General features: G+C 38.0%; 1 protein-coding gene across 1 annotated transcript in view; it reads right to left on the reverse strand.

The window, feature by feature from the left end:
• Positions 1-23032, reverse strand: part of CFDP1 (craniofacial development protein 1) — a 161818-nt gene that overhangs the window by 138167 nt on the left and 619 nt on the right. Inside the window, exons 2-4 of the mRNA XM_074286015.1 lie at positions 20121-20259; positions 12898-13126; positions 12434-12561 (exon numbers count right to left, since the gene is read on the reverse strand). Coding sequence (XP_074142116.1) covers positions 12434-12561; positions 12898-13126; positions 20121-20259 — 496 coding nt within the window. The remainder of the gene's footprint in view (positions 1-12433; positions 12562-12897; positions 13127-20120; positions 20260-23032) is intronic.

Here is a 23032-nt window from a genome sequence, read left to right on the forward strand (position 1 = left end):
AAAATAACAGGCTATCAGATCAAATTCTTAAAAAGTGTTGTAATTTATTTTGCCCAGAGTTCTTTATTTATTTTTTTTTTTTAACACATGTATTTATTTACTGTTTCTATATCTTGGATACCAAACCCTTATCAGAGAAATTTAATACAAAGCCATTTCCCCCTCCACTGGACAACTTTCTTATCTTAGGTACATTAATTTTGTCTATTTAGAAGTTTTTCTCTTTCAAATAAATCAAACATATCTATTTTACTTCTGACAATTGCGGCTAATTCTTGCTTAATATAATCCTTGAACAACTTGGAAGGCCATAAAACTACAAATATCCCATCCTCCGCATCCACCACTGGGTCCAAATTCCAAAGAATTCACAAAAGAGGGAAAAGTGGCCCAAAATTTTAAAGAAAAGTAAATCTCAGTTTCTAGAGACACTGTAGAAAGTTGGCATTTGGTCAAATGCAAGACTACTGGAGGTCCACAGACAGCTGCAGAACTTGACCAAGCATTTCTAACTCAGACTAATCAATCAATCAACAAGTGCCTTCTATGTGCCCTGAAATGAGCCTAGGGACACAAGTACAAAGAATGAATGAACACTATTTGCAATGAGCTTGAATTCAAGGGAGGAGACAAGGACCTATAAAAAACATAAAGTGGAAACTCTTAATAGTTTCACATCATGGGCCCTTGTGGTAATCTGGTAAAATCTGTGGACCTCTTTTCAAAATAATTTTTAAAACATATGAGGACAGAGGCCATCTATTAAAAGTTACCGGAACTTTTAAAAATAAGTTCATAGACTTTAGGTTAAGAATTTCTTACATAAAGAAAACATTAATACAAAGTGAATAAATACAAACACTCACAGAGTAGTTAAATACAGAATAGTCTAGGAGGCAGCTGGAGAGATCATGAAGGATTTCATGCAGAAGATGGTATCAGAGCTACATCTTAAAGGAAAAGGAGGCTCTGGGTGACAGAGGAAGAGTATTTCAGGCACAGGGAATGCCAAAGCAAAAGCATGGCAATGGAAGATGGAGGGTCTGGAGGGAGCCACAGAGAGGGCAGTCTGGCTGATTTGTGGGAGAAAGGGAGGAGAAACGGAGCTTGAAGAAGACTTTGGGGGAGAGGGGCTGCCCCTTGAAGCTAAGCAGAAGGTGACAGGGAAATCTAATGAGGGGAAATTGGACTGCAGAGATCAGCATTAAGCTAAGGAGAAGAGAAGAGGAATGGAACACTGGGAGGAAGGCTGGGCCAGCCCTCCTAGACTCCCGACAGGGTACAGATAGGAAAAATGGCCTAATGGGTACTCAGCTAACAGATTGGACTAGTATGATCAGATTACCAAACTCAGAATGGCTTTCAGTGCCATTAGAAAATAAATGTATTTTGCTTTCCTCACTGGAAGATGGCAGGTACTCTCAAGATGCACTTGAGGCATACTCCCGAGCTAGTAAAACAAAACTGTGCAGATAAAACCACCTATTCTTTGTCATTTTCTATCAAAGGAATCTGAGAAAAGCTGCTAAGTAAAAGCTTGAAACCCACTGTCCTACCTAACTGAATCCTGAGCATCTCCAACTCTTGGCTGATTTCTCAAGAAGACACTCTCCCTTCTCTTTCTTTGTTTCCTCTCGCTTCTCTCCAGCCCTGACAGGAAAAGTAACATCTACAAAATGAGAATTCCAATGGCCATTTCTACATTTCATCTATAGCACTGGATGCTAGGGGCTTTGGGAAACTGTTTCTGTGGAAGTTCATCCCCCCCCCAACCTCTTCTCTCACTGGAGCTCCTAACTCAACATGTCCAAAATCAACTCCTTAACTTTCCATGAATCCTGTCCCTTAAAAATTAACAGTCACTATAACCTCAGCAGAAGCTTCTGAAGCATTTTGAGTTATACGAATTTAAGGGAGAAAAGGAGAATCTGCTCGCCTGATCTGCAGTGCAGAGACACTGGTCTTCCCGCATTCCCTGCACAGAAGACTCCCTTCCCTACTTCTGAGCATTTGCACTGGCTGGCCCAGGCCAGAAATCCCACCTTCTACAAGAAACCTTTCCTCATATTTCTCAAATGTCAGGGCCTTCTCTCTGTTAATGATTTTTAATTTTTCCTGTCTAGAGCTTTTTTGGTAACCAGTTACTTGCATGTTGCCTTTCCAACAAGACTAAGAACTCCTTGCTCTCAAAGACTATCTTCTGCTTTTCTTTGTAATTCCCAACACTTGGTAAGAGACTTAGCAAGTGCTTAGTGACTTTACCATTCAGAGGTCATCCAAAAACATGGACAATTTGGGGAAAGTTTAAAATAAAGAATGTGGCGTTTCCTTGTGTTACTTGTTAAATTCAAGCAAGAATGCTGATGTACGCTAAATATTTTTCTGCTTCCAAAGAAAAACTGTTTTCAACAGAGGAAGAGCTAGGAATATTTCTGTAAGCAGAAAAATAATTTTTAAAAATTATTTGATTAATCTGTAATTTTAAAACTGGAAAAGGAAATGACAAACCGCTTCAGCATCTGTGCCAAGAAAACATCAAATGGGATTACACGGGGCTGGACATGAATGAAAAAAAACAATTGAACAACAAATTTTAAAACATTTTCCTTTAGATTCCTTGCCCTAATATATTGTCCTAGACATCTGTAACCTGTCTCAATAACACATTACATTTGTTCTCCATGCATCCTACTGGTTTTACCACAACTATTTTAATCTTCCTGATTATTTTCTCATTTGAGGAAAAGAAAAGAACATGGGAAGCTTCAGATCTATTAAGTTCAAAGAGAAATCATGAGAATTAGCTAAATATAGCTTCAAACTTCAGAAAAATACAGGAATAAGATTTCTATTCTGTTCATCTTGATCCAGACAAGTACTCTATAAATTGAAAAAATATATGAGTGAAGATGTGCAGGACACCCATATAAACTAGCATGAATTTGGCACAAGTGACAAATGACAAAACTAACAATTCTAAGGAGAAACTTTTTTCTTAGGACTGTTATTAACACTTAGTGAGTGGGAGAACTAGAGACCATTATTGATCACAAAATAGAACATTTTGATTACACCAAATTAAAAAGTTTCTGCACAAACAAAACTAATGCAAACAAGATTAGAAGGGAAGTAACAAATTGGGAAAAAATTTTTACAGTTAAAGGTTCTGATAAAGGCCTCATCTCCAAAATATACAGAGAATTGACTTTAATTTATAAGAAATCAAGCCATTCTCCAATTGATAAATGGTCAAAGGATATGAACAGACAATTTTCAGATGATGAAATTAAAACTATTTCCACTCATACGAAAGAGTGTTCCAAATCACTATTGATCAGAGAAATGCAAATTAAGACAACTCTGAGGTATCATTACACACCTGTCAGATTGGCTAAAATGACAGGAACAAATAACGATGAATGTTGGAGGGGCTGTGGGAAAACTGGGACACTGATGCATTGTTGGTGGAATTGTGAAAGAATCCAACCATTCTGGAGAGCAATCTGGAATTATGCCCAAAAAGTTATCAAAATGTGCATACCCTTTGACCCAGCCATACTACTACTGGGCTTATACCCCAAGGAACTACTAGAGAAGGGAAAGGGTCCTGTATGTGCCAAAATGTTTGTGGCAGCCCTTTTCATAGTGGCTAGAAGCTGGAAGATGAATGGATGTCCATCAATTGGAGAATGGTTGGGTAAACTATGGTATATGAATGTTATGGAATATTACTGTTCTATAAGAAATGACCAACAGGAGAAATACAGAGAGGCTTGGAGAGACTTACATCAACTGATGCTGAGTGAAACGAGCAGAACCAGAAGATCATTATACACTTCAACAATGATACTGTACGAGGATGTATGCTGATGGAAGTGGATTTCTTCAACATAGAGAAGAGCTAATCCAATTCCAATTGATTAATGATGGACAGAACCAGCTACATCCAGAAAAGGACTGGGAAATGAATGTAAACTGTTATTTTTACCTTCTGAATCCAATTCTTCCTGTGCAACAAAAAATTCGGTTCTACACACATATATTGTATCTAAATTATACTGTAATATATTTAACATATATAAGACTGCTTGCCATCAGGGGGAGGGGGTTGGGGGAGGAAGGGAAAAAATCTGAATAGAAGTAAGTGCAAGGGATAATGTTGTAAAAAATTACCCATGCATATGTACTGTCAAAAAATGTTATAATTATAAAATAAAATAAAAAATTAAAAAAAAAAAAAAAAAAAAAAAAAAAAAAAACACTTAGTGAGTGCCCATATTTTCCCTCCTTCCTTCCTGTATGTTCATGGGCTCACAAGCACAATGCAAACAATACTTATTCTAGATGAGTGTAATAGGACATAGGATGAAGTAGTGTCTTAACAGAAAAAAACAGATCCCTTGGGGGTGGGGGGGGGCGCGGAAAACCAGTAAACCTTCCTAGCGCTGAGATGTTGCATATGACTGAATTATTACCCACTGCCTCAGAAAGCAGAGCTGAGAAGGGTTTGAAACTTGAGAACATCAGATCAGCTTTTACTGAGATGGTAAATGCTGTCACTGACTTAAGAGCATCAATAATCCAGAGGCAATTGGACAGAAGAACCTCTCTTCTCACTCTTGCCAGGTGCTCCTAATGAACTACCTGGCAAAGAATTGTCCCTAAGTTACCAGTAAGAAACAAGGATCAGGACCTCAGAGCAGCATTGTAAAGACCTAATCTGGGAATAGCAATAGCACTTACCTCACAGGGTTGTCATGAGGATAAAATAAAGGGACTTAGGAAGTGCTTTACCAACCTCAAAGTGCTCTATGCATGCTAGCTATTGCTATTTCAATAATCCCAGCTCTTCTATTTAATAGTTGTTTAGTTGTAATGACAAACAAGTCATTAACTTCTCAAAGGCTCCTTCTAAATAAAAAATCCTCATGTTAATTTTTTAGAATCATGATGAGAATGCATCAGATATGAAGAGCCTATCCTGAGTTATGTCCTCTTGGTGGTGAGAAATGACAAACACATAAAATCCCAGGCCCCCCTTAATGATCTCCACAGTTACTTTAAAGAGAATGGCCTCCTTATTTCTAAAATATGTAGAAAAATGATTCAAATTTATAAGAATATGAGCCATTCTTTAAATGTTAAATGGTTAAAGGATATAAACAGAAATTAGAAATTAAAGTCATTTCTGATCATATGAAAAAATGCTCTAAATCACTATTGATTGAAGAAATGCAAATTAAGATAACTCAGAGGTACTACTTCACACCTTTCAGATTGGCCAAACTGACAGGAAAATATAATGATAAATGTTGGAGAGATGTGGGGAAAATGGAATATTAACACATCGTTGGTGGAGTTGTGAACTGATCCAATCATTCTGCAGAGCAATTTGGAACTATACCCAAAGGACTATAAAATTATATATACACTCTTTGATCCAGTAGTGTCTCCATTGGGCCTGTATTTCAAAGAGATCATAAAAAAGGGAAAAGGACCCAAATCCAAATATTCAAAAATGTTTGTAGCAGCCCTTTTATAGTGGCAAGAAACTAGAAACTGAGTGGATGCCCATTAGTTGGGGAATGCTGAATAAAGTTATGGTATATGAATGCTATGGAATATTATCCTTATGTAAGAAATGATCAGCAGGATGATTTCAGAGCTCTGGAGAGACTTATGTGAACTGATGCTAAGTGAAGTGAGTGGAATCAAGAAAACACTGTACACAGTAACAAGAAGATTATGCAATGATCAATTCTGATGGACATGGCTGCATAAATTTTCAGACTTTCTCAATGTGTCAATTGATTATACTTCTTTTTTTTTTCCTCTCTTTAAAAAACACTATTTGCCATAAGGGATGGCTCTTGGGGGAAAGAGAAGGAGTGAGATAAATGAGATATTATGGTGATGTGAGACACAACCCCCCCCCAAAAAAAACAACCACCCCCAAAAAAATTATTTAAAAAAGAGATAAAGAATGGCCTAGAAACCCCATACAGGAAAAAAACAATCTAAATTGGATAAAGCATTACCCAGATGATAATATGGCAAGGAGATGGACTACCTACAATTTGTCCTTAAGTACATATATTCCAGATAGGCTGATCCCAGAACCAAATAAAGAGGATAATATCAGACTAGATTGAATTTGGGATTTACTCAGTCCCAGACATAAAACTCTACCTTTTTTAACACCAAAACTCTCCTGATAATATCCTATAGCCATGAGGCCCACCATATGAATAATGACATAATTTCAGAAATGGAAAGTGACCCATGAACAAAGTTACCCATGGAAGGGAAAACTATAGGCTGAGTCCCTCAGGCTTACAGAACAGAGCTAACAGAGAAGAAGAGATGGTCAGGCACGTAGCCAGAGTGTCAAATGAAGAATGAACTGAGTGCAGCACTGTACCCCCAATGTGGGAAAGGAGCCAGAGAAAAGCCCCCAAGTTCTCAGTAGATTCTTGGGAAGGGTTCATTGAAGACAGGATAAGAATATCAGAAGATGAAAGAGCAAGTTTAGGTTAAGAGATGTGTCAGAAAGAGTATTCCTTCAGACATTTCCAATTCAATTTGGTATAAGTTTATATGACTATGCTGTTGTAAATTCCTTCGACTCAAGGTTCCAAGCAACACGCTTAGGACTAAATGTTGTAAACATACGTTCTAATGTTACCATACACAGGATCTCTGCGGGTGTTTGGTCCAGAAATGCAGGCTGAGATTCCATCCTTCCTGCTCCAGAGGGGCGAAGCGAGCCTGCACTTGTTTTAGATCAGTCTATTTTTTGAGCCACGTGAAATGGATTTAGAGAGAGATCAAACCAAGAGTTTAATAGGCAAAAGGACAAATAATCTGGTCTTAACCTACATAAATTTCAGTTTTCATTAGTTCATAAAGATTAAAAAATGTGATGAATTTTAAATAAAAGGGACATCTGAGTGAAAGCTCAGAAATGAGCCTGGGCCTGGTTAGACAAAATTTCATACAGAAAAGTTGGATTCAATGCAATTTTCCTCTTTTTATCTATCTCTCTCTCTCTTCTTTTTTTTTTTTTTTAAACTAAGATCAGGAAACTCTAATTCTAAAAATGTGCATACTGCTGGCAGTTTATTTGATTCTTAATTTTTCTATTTTCAGAAAGTAAAAAAACTGTATACCAGATTTTAAACAGCTTGTAGATCCTGTTATAACAAAAAAAAAAATTTTAATTTGAAGTAAATTTGATTAGTAAAATTGTAACTTACTCTAGTTAACTCATGAGAGTGATCACGGGCCAGTGGTTAGAGGCTGACTGTAGAACCAGGAAAACCCACCTTTGACTCATGCTGGCTGCATGACCTGACACAAATTCTTGCTTTACAGGGCACAAGTCACATTGTTTCAGGCAACTTCAAGTCTGTCAGGGGCAGAGAAGGTGCCAATTTGCACTAGAAGAAGGATGTTCCTTACCTTGAAATTCCCTATACCAATGAAATCACAAGTCCAGTCCTGATCTCAGAGAGTCACCATATGCCTAACAAGGTAACTTTAAGAGGAAATCAATTTTATACATTACTACATACAAAGCTCCTATCCTAATAACATGATTTTAGATTTATGAAGACTACTATATGAGCAAAATCAGTATTTACCATATTTTCATTCCTACTTTGACCCCAAAGTTTCCCATTTTTTCTCAGGCCCCTTTTTTTTAATGGTTTAAAGCTTCTGAGATGTTTCATTTCTCTTCAAAAGCAAAAAGATCCAGGTTCTGTGATAAAAGTTCCAATGATCCAGCACATCCATGACCAGGATGACAATCCATGACAAGCCATGACACATAAAGCAGCAAGCAGGCAGGTGAACCCAGTGAGTAATTAACATTGCTCTACCTGAGAGCTGATAGAGAAGATATTCTCATCTTTCCTTTGGTAGCTTTTTCAGGCTGGTCACATTTGACAATATTCACACTCCTTTTTCTCAGTCCTATCTATTAGAAACCTTCCGAACATTAGCATTATACAAGAAAAACTTACTTTCCAGAAGAAATACCTTTACGTCCCCAGAGGCCTGAACATGAATTAAGACAGAATAGGAAAACAGCTTCTAACAGCCAGCTTTAAAATGTCCAATGTGATAAGGAAGATTGAGTTCTTGACTGGATAATGAGAAGTAAAAAGCATACTGAAGAGTAAATCATTCAAGAACCCTAAGATAAAGGCACCCCCGAAACCAACCACTTTGTAAAATAAGGGACTTAGATAAATACTGTCAAGGTGAAAAAACAATTAAATTGTGCTCAGGCCACAGGAGCCATAGGGGTTATGCCCAGCATCATGTGGTCTGTTCAAGGCCAAAATTTTGTTCTGATTTTTTTTTTCTGTGTCCTGACTTGTTGTCCAGATCACATTAAGTCAAAAAATGCAGATCTCTGCCATAACAAGTCCATGCCACTCACAGAAAGCTCCTTCTAAGCTGTTTTAAAGGGAGAAAACCAACTGGCAAGATTTCCATTGCTTGCTCCCCAAAATTACAGGATTTCTCAAATGAGGATTACCTCATGCAAAACTGTTTTCTTTCTTTCTTTCTTTCTTTCTTTCTTTCTTTCTTTCTTTCTTTCTTTCTTTCTTTCTTTCTTTCTTTCTTTCTTTCTTTCTTTCTTTCTTTCTTTCTTTCTTTCTTTCTTTCTTTCTTTCTTTCTTTCTTTCTTTCTTTCTTTCTTTCTTTCTTTCTTTCTTTCTTTCTTTCTTTCTTTCTTTCTTTCTTTCTTTCTTTCTTTCTTTCTTTCTTTCTTTCTTTCTTTCTTTCTTTCTTTCTTTCTTATATAACTATAAAACATTATTATAAAATTATAAAACATTCAAATCACTAGAAATGCTTTCCTAGTTCATTTGTGTAAGGATAGAAATGGACCTGAAATTTCACCTGTAGAGGGAGCTTCTCTGGATGAAGACTCTACAATATAGAGTGGTGCCAGGCAGGATGTGTCTAAGCTGGCTTCCAGGCTAAGTCCCACCTAACATTCCATGCTAACTCTACATACTCACAAAAGATAAGTCAGTACCACCTGCAGTTTGAATTTGTTCGACTGAGGCTTCCTCTTATTCTTTCTCTCTAAGAATATAGAACACAGTCCCTCCCTCATACAAAGCACAGCCAGAGCAGGCCCACAACGTATCGTGTTGTGTAAAAACACAGCTATAGCTTGCCAGCCCTCCCTGTGATTTTGAGGAGAATCCACTGCTCACTTCCCTGGTTTTTGATTTTCTACTTCAAGGCAGAAATCTCCCAAGGAAAGTTCTAAAGAAGTCTGCTCTACAGCAAAGGATGGAGCTCACTTAAGGTTGATTCCTGGAGCAGTCTTACCAGAGTAGCAGTCTACAGGGTGGCTAAGAAGCGGTTGGAGTGGGGAAAAGCCCCCTTTTCTTCCTCCTGATGTCCTTGTTGACACCCATGGGTCTAAGCATCAGCTCTCTGCAGAAGCCACTCAGCTCTGCATTCAATCCTGCTTTATTTCCTATGTCTCAGATCAACTACCTATGACACATTTCAACCAGACATCCTGGAGGCGCATACAAAGGAAAGATTCATCCCCTCCCCTGCTGCACACACCCCTCCAGTAGCCAGAGCATCATGTCTGTTCCTCACTGTTCCCCATGGCCCACATCCAGGCACCACTTAAGTCCATGGCTGCCCCTCTCTCTCTCACCACTGCCTCAATGGAGATGCTCCAGCAGCCTGCTTCACTCAGTCAATGGTCCAGCCAAAGTGGCCTTCGTCCTGCTCCTCACAGCCAATATCCTGCCCCGTGCCTCCCTTCTCACTGCTGCCGCATTCCAAACCCAATCTGGTCCTTGTGAGGTCCAGCCTTATCCCTCTAGCTTTCGCAGGGCCTCCTGAGCAGGAACCACCAAGCATCTACTTCATGATGTGGAATGCGTGCTTATTTTGCATCTCATTGTACACACTGTTCCTCCACACAGAGAGTAAGTTTCTTGAGGACAGAGGACAGAGACTGTCCCTTCTGTTCTTGATATTCCTAGTGTCTACCTAGCACAATGCCTGGCATGCAGGAGAAGCAAAATAAATACCAATCCAGCTCTGATGTTTATTACTTAGATGAGCTTAGGTAAATGGCTTAACCATTCTGAGCCTCAGTTTCTCCATCTGCTAAATGACAGTATTACACCAGCTGACCTCAAGATCCTCTTCTAGCTTTAAATCTAAGATCCTATTGATCTTTGAGTCTTCAAAGTTATTTTTCACCCAAATACAGAGAGAGGATTCAGCTATAAAAATATCCATGTGATTCAATTCTGGTTCCAATGCCTGTTCAAGAGTCAACATTAAAGCAAAAGATTCCACCAATCAAAGCTGTTCACACATGTGTTTTCAACAGAAATCCTATTTTAATCTCATTTTCACTACCTCAGAACTTCCTGCAAAATCATGATTTAGGAAAGCATTAAGGAAAACTAGCCTGTGCCAAAAAGGTGAATCATTTAAGGAAAGTTTGTGCTAACAGACTCAACTAGGTTTTAAAGAGGGAAAGATAAAAATACCGATTTTCTGAGTCCTTCAGTAAGATATTTGGAAATATGATTTTTCAAGATAAAAGAAAAAAAAAAAAAAAGCAGGAAAAAGTCAAAGTAGTATTTAAAATATGAGACAAGACTTGATATACCAAGCCTAATCACCAAACCATTTAGAATTACCCAAATTCAGGCAAGTCAGAGATGAAAACTCAGTATTCCTTTGTGTTGCCTGGATTTGGAAGTTTTGCTTTTCTTTGTATTTCCAGAGCTAGCATATAGAAGGCATTTCTGACTTGCCTTTTTTTCTTTTGACCGATTTTTTTTCCTCTTATTCCATTTTTCTTCTCTTCCCCACCTTTCCACCCCCCTCCAGTTCCTTTTTTAAGGAAAACTCTTTGTTATAAGGGAGAGAACTCTGAAAGAGGAGAGAATACATATGGGAGTTATTAAAACACAAACTATATCAATAATTTTTTTTAATTCAGCATTATTGATTCCTAGGAAAGTACTTACTAACAGTCTATATTCAATTTGAACTAAAGTACTAAAAACTCAAGATAAAATTTTTTAAAGATTTTTTTTTTTTTGCCATGTTCTCATATATTTTTGGATGGATGAAGGAACATATGCTGCCCCCTTCTGGTTGAATGTGTATTAGCAGACATTAGTTAAAGCCTGGGAACTAGCCTTGTTTAACTGTTTATGAATAAAATTAGTTTCCTTTGTATCTATTTTTTGTTATTTATTTTATTGCATTTTAGAACACAGAAAAGTCTAAGAGCCCTTGTTCTAGACGCTCACCCTGTTTTTTAAAAAAATTATAGAGAAAACTAGTGGCAGACAGAAAAGTATATTAAGACAAACAGAAGATACACAATACTGAAGAGGCAAGAAGCCCAATGTTCTCTAAAAGCAACAGGAATTCGCCAGGCTCCATCTTCTCTATGAATGGTTTTCAGTCCCTGGTAAAGCTACCGAGAGGTCTCGCTAAGCTATCACAGATGCTCAGAGGTGAGCAAATGAGGCCGTGTGAACCATGACTTCGGAGGCAAGTGTCCATGAAAGCATTTGACATAATGTAATGCTGTATTAATATAACTCTTTTCACTAGACTAGGGGTTCTCAAAATACGGCCCGCAAGCCAGATGCGGCTGCTAAGGACGTTTATGCGGCCCACCGGGTTATGGGAAATAGGCTGAGAGGTGGAGACAGAGTATGAGCTTTTGTTTTTACTATAGTCCGGCCCCCCCAACAGTCTGAGGGAAAGTGAACTGGCCCCTGTTTAAAAAGTTTGAGGACCACTGACCTAAACTATCACTACTGGTTAACTCGATACACCAAACTGACAAAATTCAAACTTGCTTACTGATAATCATTAAAAAATACAGCTCTTCATTAAGACCACTCTGACTTCTCAACATGCAGCGCCACAGCTATTAGGACTAATGAAATTTGCTTGAACTGCAAACAACCTAGGAAATCAGCTCTTACCTACACCTAACAGGCTTTCAGGTAATTCAGCAAGTACGATGCCTAAAGTACATCTGAGTTATGGTAAATAATTTCCATCCATTAACTCAAAACCAAGAATAAGATCAAATTCCTTTTTGTGAACAAGAGGCTGGAGCCTCTGCCCTGGTTCAAAACCTTCTCAGATGCTTCTATTGCAGAAGAGGGGAAAGACCTAGCTCGAAGCCAGAAAGGCTCAGCAATGAACGAGCACGGCTTCTATTGGCAGGCCACGTCCTGGGCCTACCTGCCTAGCCTGCTGCCCCTGAGGATGTTCTTGTAGGTCCCTGCGGACACAGACAAGCGTGCTCACACTGCATAGGCTGCAGTCAGGAGGATGGACTACTAACTCTCATCTGAAGGCCTCAGGGTTTCAAATACAGTGATGGTCTTCTTACCTGACCTCTTCACCAGCAAAATCAAACACCTTGGTGATTTTAACTTTTTCTCTTTCGCTAGGTTTTTCTGACTCTTTCGCTGTCACAAGGGATTTGTCCGAACTCTTCTCTTGGCTTTCTCCTTCTGTCTACAAAACACAGCAAAAAATCCAATCAGTTCCATTAGGTGATGACAAACCCGACAGCTGGGTCCCAGCAGGCAGACACAGCTGCTTCCCCTCTCACATAAATAAAACCTCACAAAGGAATTTTGTTCTTACAAAGAAGCTGCCTCTTCGACAAGGCCAACAGAGTGATGTGACCTCCCCCATTGGGTGTCACTAGGAGGGGACGATTTACTTCCCTTTGTGGTAGAACTAGAGAACACATCAATTTGACCACCCACAATTTTACACCCCAATTTGGGGTCACCAGCACCGGAACAATTCTGGGGGAACATTTGCTTCCACTTTCTCTGCTCTCACCTTTGTTTGGCTTTTCAGAGGCCGAGGCTGGGATCTTGGTCCCACGTCACTGAGGAAGCTTGCCCAAAGAGCATCATCTTGTCTCTTCTTCTCCTCTTCCGATGGAATGCTTTTTTCTGGTTCTATCGTTTTCTCTTCCTCTTCATCACTATTTCCTTCTGTTTCTGCTTCCACCTTGTCTTCTCTCTCTTCCTTGTCTTCCATTAGTAGTCCACCTTTTTTTCTCTTCCTGAGTGCCAACAGAGTCAGAAAGGAAAAGGAGAGACGATATGAGAAAATGGAGCAAAACTTGTCTCACTCTCTTACCAATTCTTACAGTTACCTTAAAGAATTCTGTGATACGCAAGTTTGGGGGAAACTGATATCACAAAGTTGTTTTGAAGATTCTCAGTTCATACTAAGAATTGACCCCATTAGAAATGATGTGATTTTTCTGAAGTATAGATTCAACACTGTCACCCTAATAGCTCCTCAGTACCCGTCGGATCAAATGTCAATGCTTCCTGCCTGGTCCTTTTCTGTAGGTGACACCTTTTTTTTTTTTTTTTTTTTTTTTGTATTCATTTTTCCAAATTACCCCCCCTCCCTCTATTCCCTCCCCCCGATGACAGGCAATCCCATACATTTTACATGTGTTACAATATAACCTAGATACAATACATGTGTGTAAATACCATTTTCTTGTTGCACAATAAACATTAGAATCCGAAGGTACATGCAACCTGGGCAGACAGATATTAGTGCTAACAATTTACATTCACTTCCCAGTGTTTCTTCTCTGGGTGCAGCTACCTCTGTCCATCATTGATCAACTGGAAGTGAGTTGGATCTTCTTTATGTTGAAGATTTCCACTTCCATCAGAATACATCCTCATACAGTATTGTTGTTGAAGTGTACAGTGATCTTCTGGTTCTGCTCATTTCACTCAGCATCAGTTGATTTAAGTCTCTCCAGGCCTCTCTGTATTCCTCCTGCTGGTCATTTCTTACAGAGCAATAATATTCCATAACCTTCATATACCACAATTTACCCAACCATTCTCCAACTGATGGACATCCATTCATCTTCCAGTTTCTAGCTACAACAAAAAGAGCTGCCACAAACATTCTGGCACATACAGGTCCCTTTCCGCTCTTTAGTATTTCTTTGGGATATAATCCCAGTAGTAGCGCTGCTGCGTCAAAGGGTATGCACAGTTTGATAACCTTTTGGGCATAATTCCAGATTGCTCTCCAGAATGGCTGGATCCTTTCGCAACTCCACCAGCAATGTATTAGTGTCCCAATTTCCCCACATCCCCTCCAACATTTATCATTATTTGTTCCTGTCATCTTAGCCAATCTGACAGGTGTGTAGTGGTATCTCAGAGTGGTCTTAATTTGCATTTCTCTGATCAGTAGTGATTTGGAACACTCTTTCATGTGAGTGGATATAGTTTCAATTTCTCCCTCTGAGAATTGTCTGTTCATATCCTTTGACCATTTATCAATTGGAGAATGGTTCGGTTTCTTATAAATTAGGGTCAGTTCTCTATATATTTTGGAAATGAGACCTTTGTCAGAACCTTTGTTTTTAAAAATATTTTCCCAATTTGTTACTTCCCTTCTAATCTTGTTTGCATTAGTATTATTTGTACAGAAACTTTTTAGTTTGATGTAATGAAAATCTTCTATTTTGTGATCAATAATGATCTCTAGTTCTCCTCTGGTCATAAATTCCTTCCTCCTCCACAAGTCTGAGAGGTAGATTATCCTCTGTTCCTCTAATCTATTTATTATCTCCCTCTTTATGCCTAAATCATGGATCCATTTTGATCTTATCTTGGTATATGGTGTTAAGTGTGGATCCATATCTAATTTCTGCCATACTAATTTCCAGTTTTCCCAACAGTTTTTTCCGAATAATGAATTTTTATCCCTAATGTTGGAATCTTTGGGTTTGTCAAAGATTAGATTGCTATAGATGTACCCTTTTTTGTCCTTTGTATCTAATCTGTTCCACTGATCTACCGGTCTATTTCTTAGCCAATACCAAATGGTTTTGGTGACTGCTGCTATATAATATAGCTTTAGATCAGGTACACTTAGACCACCTTCCTCTGAGTTTTTTTTCATTAGTTCCCTTGCAATTCTCGACCTTTTATTCTTCCATATGAATTTTGTTGTTATTTTTTCTAGGTCATTGAAATAGTTTCTTGGGAGTCTGATTGGTATAGCACTAAATAAATAGATTAGTTTGGGGAGTATTGTCATCTTTATTATATTCGCTCGGCCTATCCAAGAGCACTGAATGTCTTTCCAATTATTTAAATCTGATTTTATTTTTGTGGCAAGTGTTTTGTAATTTTTCTCATATAATTCCTGACTTTTCTTTGGTAGATGTATTCCCAAATATTTTATACTCTCAACATTTGTTTGGAATGGAATTTCTCTTTGTATCTCTTGCTGTTGCATTTTGTTAGTGATATATAAAAATGCCGAGGATTTATGTGGATTTATTTTGTATCCTGCCACTTTGCTGAAATTTTGAATTATTTCTAGTAGCTTTTTAGCAGAGTCTTTGGGGTTCTCTAAGTATACCATCATGTCATCTGCAAAAAGTGATAGTTTAATTTCCTCATTTCCTACTCTAATTCCTTGAATCTCTTTCTCGGCTCTTATTGCCGAGGCTAGCGTTTCTAGTACTATATTGAATAGTAATGGTGATAGTGGGCAACCTTGTTTCACTCCTGATCTTACTGGGAAAGGTTGCAGTTTATTTCTATTGCATATTATGCTTACTGAAGGTCTTAAATATATGCTCCTGATTATTCTAAGGAATAGTCCATTTATTCCTATACTCTCAAGAGTTTTTAGTAGGAATGGATGTTGGATTTTGTCAAATGCTTTTTCTGCATCTATTGAGATGATCATATGGTTCTTATTAATTTGATTATTAATATGGTCAATTATATTAATAGTTTTCCTAATATTAAACCAGCCCTGCATTCCTGGAATAAATCCTACTTGATCATAGTGTATTATCTTGGAGATGATTTTCTGAAGTCTTTTTGCTAATATCTTATTTAAGATTTTAGCATCAATATTCATTAAGGAGATTGGTCTATAATTTTCTTTCTCAGTTTTCGATCTACCTGGTTTAGGTATCAGTACCTTATTTTTTAATATTAACTCGTCAGTCAACAAACATTTCTTACACATAATCCTAATGACAACTAGCATTTTAAAGCACTTTATGTGACCTCATTTTATGTTCAAAACAACTTTGACAAATGAGTGCAATCCCCAGGCAGGGTTCTGAGTAAGGGTCTATCTAAGGCCCAATCCAGCTCTCTACCTACTGTACCCCTTAGGAACATCTGGTGCGTTCCTATAGTCCAGACACAATGCTGAGTACTGGAGACACAAATACAAAAGTAACCTCTGCCTTCAAGGAGTTTACAATCTAATTGGGAAGAGAACAGGGACCTGAGCTGGCAATAAAAGACAAACAGCAGGTAGGACACCATCCTGGGGAGAAAGAAAACATAAGGGGGAACCAGCAAAGGCCTCCTTTCTGCAAGGCCAGGACTTACGCTGAGTCTGAAGTTAAGGATTCTCCAGGTGAGGAGGGAAAGTGTCCCAGGCAGAGGGAGAAGAGATGGGGTGGCCAGCCCAGTGGGATGGCAGAGAACATGGAGAGAGTAAAATATTAGAAGGCCAAAAAGATAGAAAAGGACCAGGCAGGAAGCATTGACATTTGATCTGAGGGGTACTGGAGAGCTATTAGGGTGACAGTGTTGAATCTATACTTCAGAAAAATCACCTTATCATCTCTCATGGGGTCAATTCTTAGGCCCATGCAAGTGAATCCCAGGCCAACTTCTCCATCCCTGTTCTCTGCTGGGCTGTGGTTCTGTCCCAACAACTATCTCCTGAACATTCTGGGCCCGCTACTTCAAATGTACAGGTCCAAAACAGAACATGCCGATTCTCTTCCCAGACCACCCCCTCCTAAGCTTATGTTGGAGGCTGCCAGCCACCTTGCCATCACCCACAGTCATGGCTTTGACATCCTTCCCATTTCTCTCTCACCTTTGTCTTTTGTCCCTTCTCTTGTTTACCTCTCCTCTCTACTTATACAGCTACCAACCTAGCTCAGACCCTCAACACTTCTATCTGGACTACGAAAATAGCCTTTAATTTTTTTCCTTAACTTTAAAAAATGTAATCTTTAATGCTATCTTTTGTTTTTACATCAACTAATCACCTCTGTGCAACTTCCCCTTCCTCCCCACAAACAACCATTTTATATAACAAAGAATATTTTTAAAAGGAAAATAGGAAGAGAAAGAGAAGATTACTGAGGGCAAAGCCTTGGGCATACCTGCAGCTGGACATGGACGGAAGAGTCAGCAAGAAGACTGAGAAGGAAGGGACAGCCAGGTAGGTTAACTCAAAGCTTCTTAAACTATGGTTCTTGAACCCTATATGGGGTCGTATAACTAAATGTGGGAAGGTTGTGAAATTATAATTTATTATCAGTAAATGTTTGATTTAGCCAGAATATATATAGCCAGAATTGTGTAAAAATTTCTTAGGCGAAAAGGTATCACAAGTGGAAAAAGTTTAAGCTCTGGAATAACTCAAACTAACCTATGCTGATCTGCTCTGTCCTGAAAATTTATCTTTTCAAATAAAAGAGAATAAATGGGTAGAGAATCTTGCTGTAGACTGAAAAGGAAGTGAAAAAGTATTGAAATTTTATGAACTAAAAGAGGTTAATTTTAATGTAAACAATAACTAGGTAAGTATAGTTGTTTGTATGTTTGATTATACAACAAATATAATAACAAATATATGATAAAAATAAAATTTATTTTTTTATTTTAATATTTCTGTTTTGAGAATATTTATTCATCTATGAGAATGAGTGATAAAAACTGAATCCCAAAGTATTGTCTTATTACAGGCATTTGAGAAGAGAGGAGAGAGAAAAGCCAACCCCTCCCCCTCCAGATGAAACTTTTCCTTATAATCTGATACAGTGCTTGAATAATAGCATGATACAGCTTATACTACAATCTGTCTCAGAGGTTCCCATAATGATGGATCTTTTCAGAATAGAGTCACTATTCATATAAATCACCCCAATGCCCTTAGATTCAAGGTCTATTTCTCCCTTCTTTTCCTGGTCTTAAGTGTTTTCATTCAATGTCATCTCAGAAGTAATTTGTCAGGTTTTAATATTTTTTAAAAAGATACACGGTCAAATGGCTGAACAAGCTGTGGTACATGAAGGTAATAGAATATTATCGTTCCATAAAAAATGATGAGCAAGCTGATTTTAGAAAGGCCTGGAAAGATTGACATGAACTGATGCTGAGCGAAACAAGCAGAATCAGAAATACATTGTACACTATAACAGCAAGAATGTGCGATGATCAACTATGAAAGACTTGGTACTCAGTCGTTCTGTGATCCAAAGCAATCCCAATAGACTTTGAATAGAAAATGCCATCTGCATCTAGGAAAAACTATGGAGATGGAATGTAAATCAACACATGCCAGCTTCACTTCTTTCTTTTTTCTGTTTATCTGTCCATTTGGTTTTTCCCTTTTGCTCTGATTTTTTTCTCCCAATATGATTCATAAAGCAATATGTATTAAAAACAAATAAATAAATAGATTTACAAGAAAAGAAAAAGATACGTGGTGGACAGAAGGATGTGAGCTTTTAAACACATCCACTAGCAATATGCGAGGGAACAGAAATTGTTTGGAGACTATGCAAGGCACTCAGACTTGAGTTTAAGCTTGTCCAACTTCAAGATATCCCATGCTCTCTCAGGCCTCCTGGTTCATGGTTGGCCAGGCCCAACTTACAGGGCTAAAAGGCTCAAATAAAATTTCCTGCATATCAAACTCTTAAAAGTCAGCTGTGAAGAACAACAGCAGGCCCAAGTGCAGAAAGGATTGGAGTCCAAATGAAAGCAGAATACTGGGCAGTGGGAGTAGCTGAAGAGGATGAACTCAGAGAAGCATGAGATGTGTATGAACTGCTATAAAGCTCCAAAACAAGCAGAATTAAAAGAACATCATTCATGGTGATTGCAACAATGCAAATGAAAACCAGGTACTAAATCAAGACAAAGTCTGAGTGAGTTAAAAAAAAAAAAAAAAAAAAAAAAAAGAGGATCCCAGACAACTGCTAATGCAATAGATGCCTCCTTTCCCACAAGAGAAAATAGGGGCTAAGACCATGGCACAATGTACATCATACAATTCAAGTACCATATCATGTCACAAGGGATGGTTCCATCTACAAGTGAGGGAAAGGTGTTGAATTTCCCCCTTCAAAAATGTCTGTGATAGGAAGACAAACTATATCAAAGCATACTTTAAAAAAAAAAAAAAATCTTGCTTAAAAAAATTAGTGGGCAAGTCTCTTAATCTTTCACCACCTCAGTTTTCTCATCTATAAAATAGGAAACTAACAGCATCTACCTCACAGGATTGTTGTGAAAATCAAATGAGACTAGATGTGAAGAGTTCTGCAAATCTCAGCACACTTTAATAAATAAACATCAGGTATTTAGAGAATACTTTCCACTTCTGGAGTATATGAAAGTTATATTAATTATTGATCCTTTAAGAGATCTTTCTTGATCTTCCCAGTTGTGGGTACCTCTACTCCCAAATCACTGTGTATTTATTTTGTAAAGATCTTGAATTTACTTATTTATGAATATTATTTCCACCCCCTCCCCAGTAAGGGCTGCCTCACTTCTGTATTTGTATCTCTAGCACTAAGCACAATGCCTACCACATAAAAAAGAATTTAATAAATGCTTTCCCCCAAAATCCTCAGAGTAAATCAATAGCCCACTGACATATAAAAGTTGGGAATAAAAGTTCTATACTATATTCATTGTAAAAAAAAAAAAAAAAAAAAAAAAAAGATTAAACCAGGGGTCTCATATAAATAAGATGATTTCATTCCAGATCAGGAATCCCTTATACTTGAAATCTTATTCTCCTTTCTATTAATTAGATTTGTTCTTTTGCTCCACACAATTAAAGAGAAAGCAAAAGGATAGCTGTTTTTCAAGCACAAACCCCTAACAAAAAAGCAACTGAAAGCCTGGGAGGGGACTGGTTTCAGAACCAAAAACACAAGTGAATGAGGGAAGGGCCAAATTCCAGGAGCTATGCTGGAGTCAGGCCACAAGGAAGGGAGTTACCTGGGGGCAATGCCCAGAGACTTTGTTTTGGTGTCTTTGGAATTCCTTTTTTTGCCTTTGTTTTCCTGTGGCTCCTCTTCATTTTCCACTTCATCTTCCTTCACTAATTCATTCACGTCATCTTCACTATATTCTCCACCTGAAACCACACAATGTAACTAAAAGTCAGTAACCAATTTGGTACAAGAATGATGGTTTCACTCATTCTCCAGCAAAAAAAAAAAAAAAAAAAAAAAAAAAATCAGAGATAATTGAAGATGACAGGGGGAGGAAACAGGACAGTCTAGATCTTTCATATAACTATTCCAACAAAAATTGAGGAAGAAGAGCATCAGACCAAATAGTTATTGGGAAATCCAAGGGGAAACTACAGTGGATACTTTTTTTCTCATCAAAAGAGAAACCCAGGGACCTGCAGATACTAGAGAAGGGGACAGGCAAGAAAATCCAAGGTTTCGAGTATGCTGACTGGGGCTGAGACCCAGCACACAGACCAAGAGGAAGCAGCATCTGGGAAGCCTGGATGCCTGATTGTGAACATGGAGCCTTTTCAGTATGAGAAAAGGCTGAAATCTATAATTGTCTAGCAGAGTCAAGACAAATCTGTAGTATTCTGTTCCAACTCAGTGGAGCCTTAAAGTACACTCACAAAAGATGGGCAGAAGCTGTTTACTTCAGTTCCAATCAGGTATTAGCCTGTTGCTAGGTCAGTAAGATCCCAAACTGGGGTCAGGAATATGAAAAACTAAAAGTGGGAGAACAGGAAGCCCATTGTACCTAGATCAAACCACAGAGGGAATTAAATATTTGCAGCTATCCTAAGGTTCTCAAACATGGCATTCAATACTCCAAAACATCTGAAGGACCTCAGGTAGTATAAAGCCAAGACTAAACAAGGTTCCACCATTCCCACCATAAGGTCTGGCCAAGAGTGAAACTCTCAATTCAGAAAGACTGAAAAAATGAATAAACAAAAGATGCTAATAAAAAAGAAAAAATATGGGAATAGCCAAGATATAAAGCTAAAATAAAATAGCTATTAGTTTGACTACTTTATTGGTTTTTCAAAAAACAGATCAAACTTTTTTGTTGTTGTTGCTTCAATGAGAGTGTTACTTTCAACTGTTAATTTCTTCTTTGATTTTTGAGCTTTCTATTTCGATTTTATTTGTTTTGTTTTTCATTTTTTTAATTGGAGTCATTTTTGTAGCTTTTTTATTTTGAACCCAATTCATTGTTCTTTCTCTCCTTCATGGTTGATCATGTTGAGATATATGAATTTTCTCTTAAGTTCTACTTGGGTACATCCCCAAAATTCTGGTCTGTTATCCCACTTTGAACAAAATTAATTCAATTAAAGTTAGAAAGGAGTTAGTCAATTGGGAAGTCTTAATAAGTTTCTGGAATAAATGCTTCATATCCAAGATATATAAGGAACTGATGAGACATCTACATTCTTACACACACACATATATTACACATATACAGACACACACAAACGCATCCATGGAGATCATACACATATATATGTAATATATGTATATAAACTCACCTTTTCTAATGCATAAATAAATAATCAAAAAACATAAGTAGGCAGTTTTTGAAAGGAAGAAATCCAAATCATCAACAGATGTATGAAAAAATGCTTACAATTAGAGAAATGTAAATTCAAATAACTATGACTGGCAAATAAAAACCCAAAAAAAGGATATCCAAACGAGAAGACTATACAGACCATATCTTACTATAACACAACTTTGCCATCTGCATGATCTTTTTGAGAAGAACATGGAGAATATCCTTGGCCAGGGTATCAGTAGGAAATATACAGGTTTTCACAACTGATCTTATCTTTACCATCACACAATTGACTAAAGATGTAAAAGAAACAAAGTATCAGTGCACTGATCAGTTTTAATTCGAATAAGGGGCCTCCCACATATACATGGAACTTACACATGATTCCTTTGTGGGACAGTGGAGAGAATCCTCACTCTTCCAATCCCAAGGCCCGATTTTAGTCCTATCTTTGGATCTCACCTTATAAAATGATGGGTAAGAATGCCTAAAATGATATCTAAAGTTGCTAAATCTTATTTATCCCAGTTACCATCCTTTCCACAAATGACTCCCCGGTTCCCCTTAGAGGCAACAGAGCATAATGGAAAGAATGCTGGGATATAGAGATAAAAAGACCTGGTTCAAATGACCACATAGGTGGTCAAATGCCCGTTTCCTCCTCTGGATCTCCTTAGCTCAACTCAGGAAGCATTTCCTCCATTTCCCCACTCACCCCCCTCAGCTTAGTAACCTCAGCATGCCCCATTCTGGTTTATATTTACTGTGTATGTATTTCGTATTTGGTTATCTTTGTCCATGTTTGTTCTCTTCTACAGTAGAATGTAAATCATAATAAAAGCCTGCTGTTACAATGAAGTTGCTGAACCGCCATTTCTGCTTGTTAAAAGGAAGAGTAACACGCATCACCATAATAGCACACGGTATTTGCGTGTTGCTTTAGGCTCGCGGGTACTTTACAACTATCACCTCATGTTAGGCAGTCACTAGCACAGGTGGGCCCCGAGTTCCTTATGCTACTTACCAGGGTTTAGCAATGCTCAGCACGAGCTGCCTATCCTGATTTATTAACTTTACAATAAGGGAGTTCTAACTTCTAAGGTGCCTGTTACACACTAGAAGGCCCAGGCACTATATGCAAAAACGTTATTATACAGTTTACTTTGAAATAGATTCGGTTATCCTTTGGTTTTCTTTGTCTTATGGACTTAAAAAAAAAAAATACTGCATCAGCTGCCGCAGCTGAGTCCTTGGGGCTCTAGCGCGGACAGTCGTGGCAAGAATTCCTCCAGTGAAAGAATGAATGAATGAATAGCTGGTGAGCGACCGGGCGG

The sequence above is a fragment of the Sminthopsis crassicaudata genome, chromosome 2, assembly GCF_048593235.1.
Source record: "Sminthopsis crassicaudata isolate SCR6 chromosome 2, ASM4859323v1, whole genome shotgun sequence".
NCBI lineage: Eukaryota > Metazoa > Chordata > Mammalia > Dasyuromorphia > Dasyuridae > Sminthopsis > Sminthopsis crassicaudata.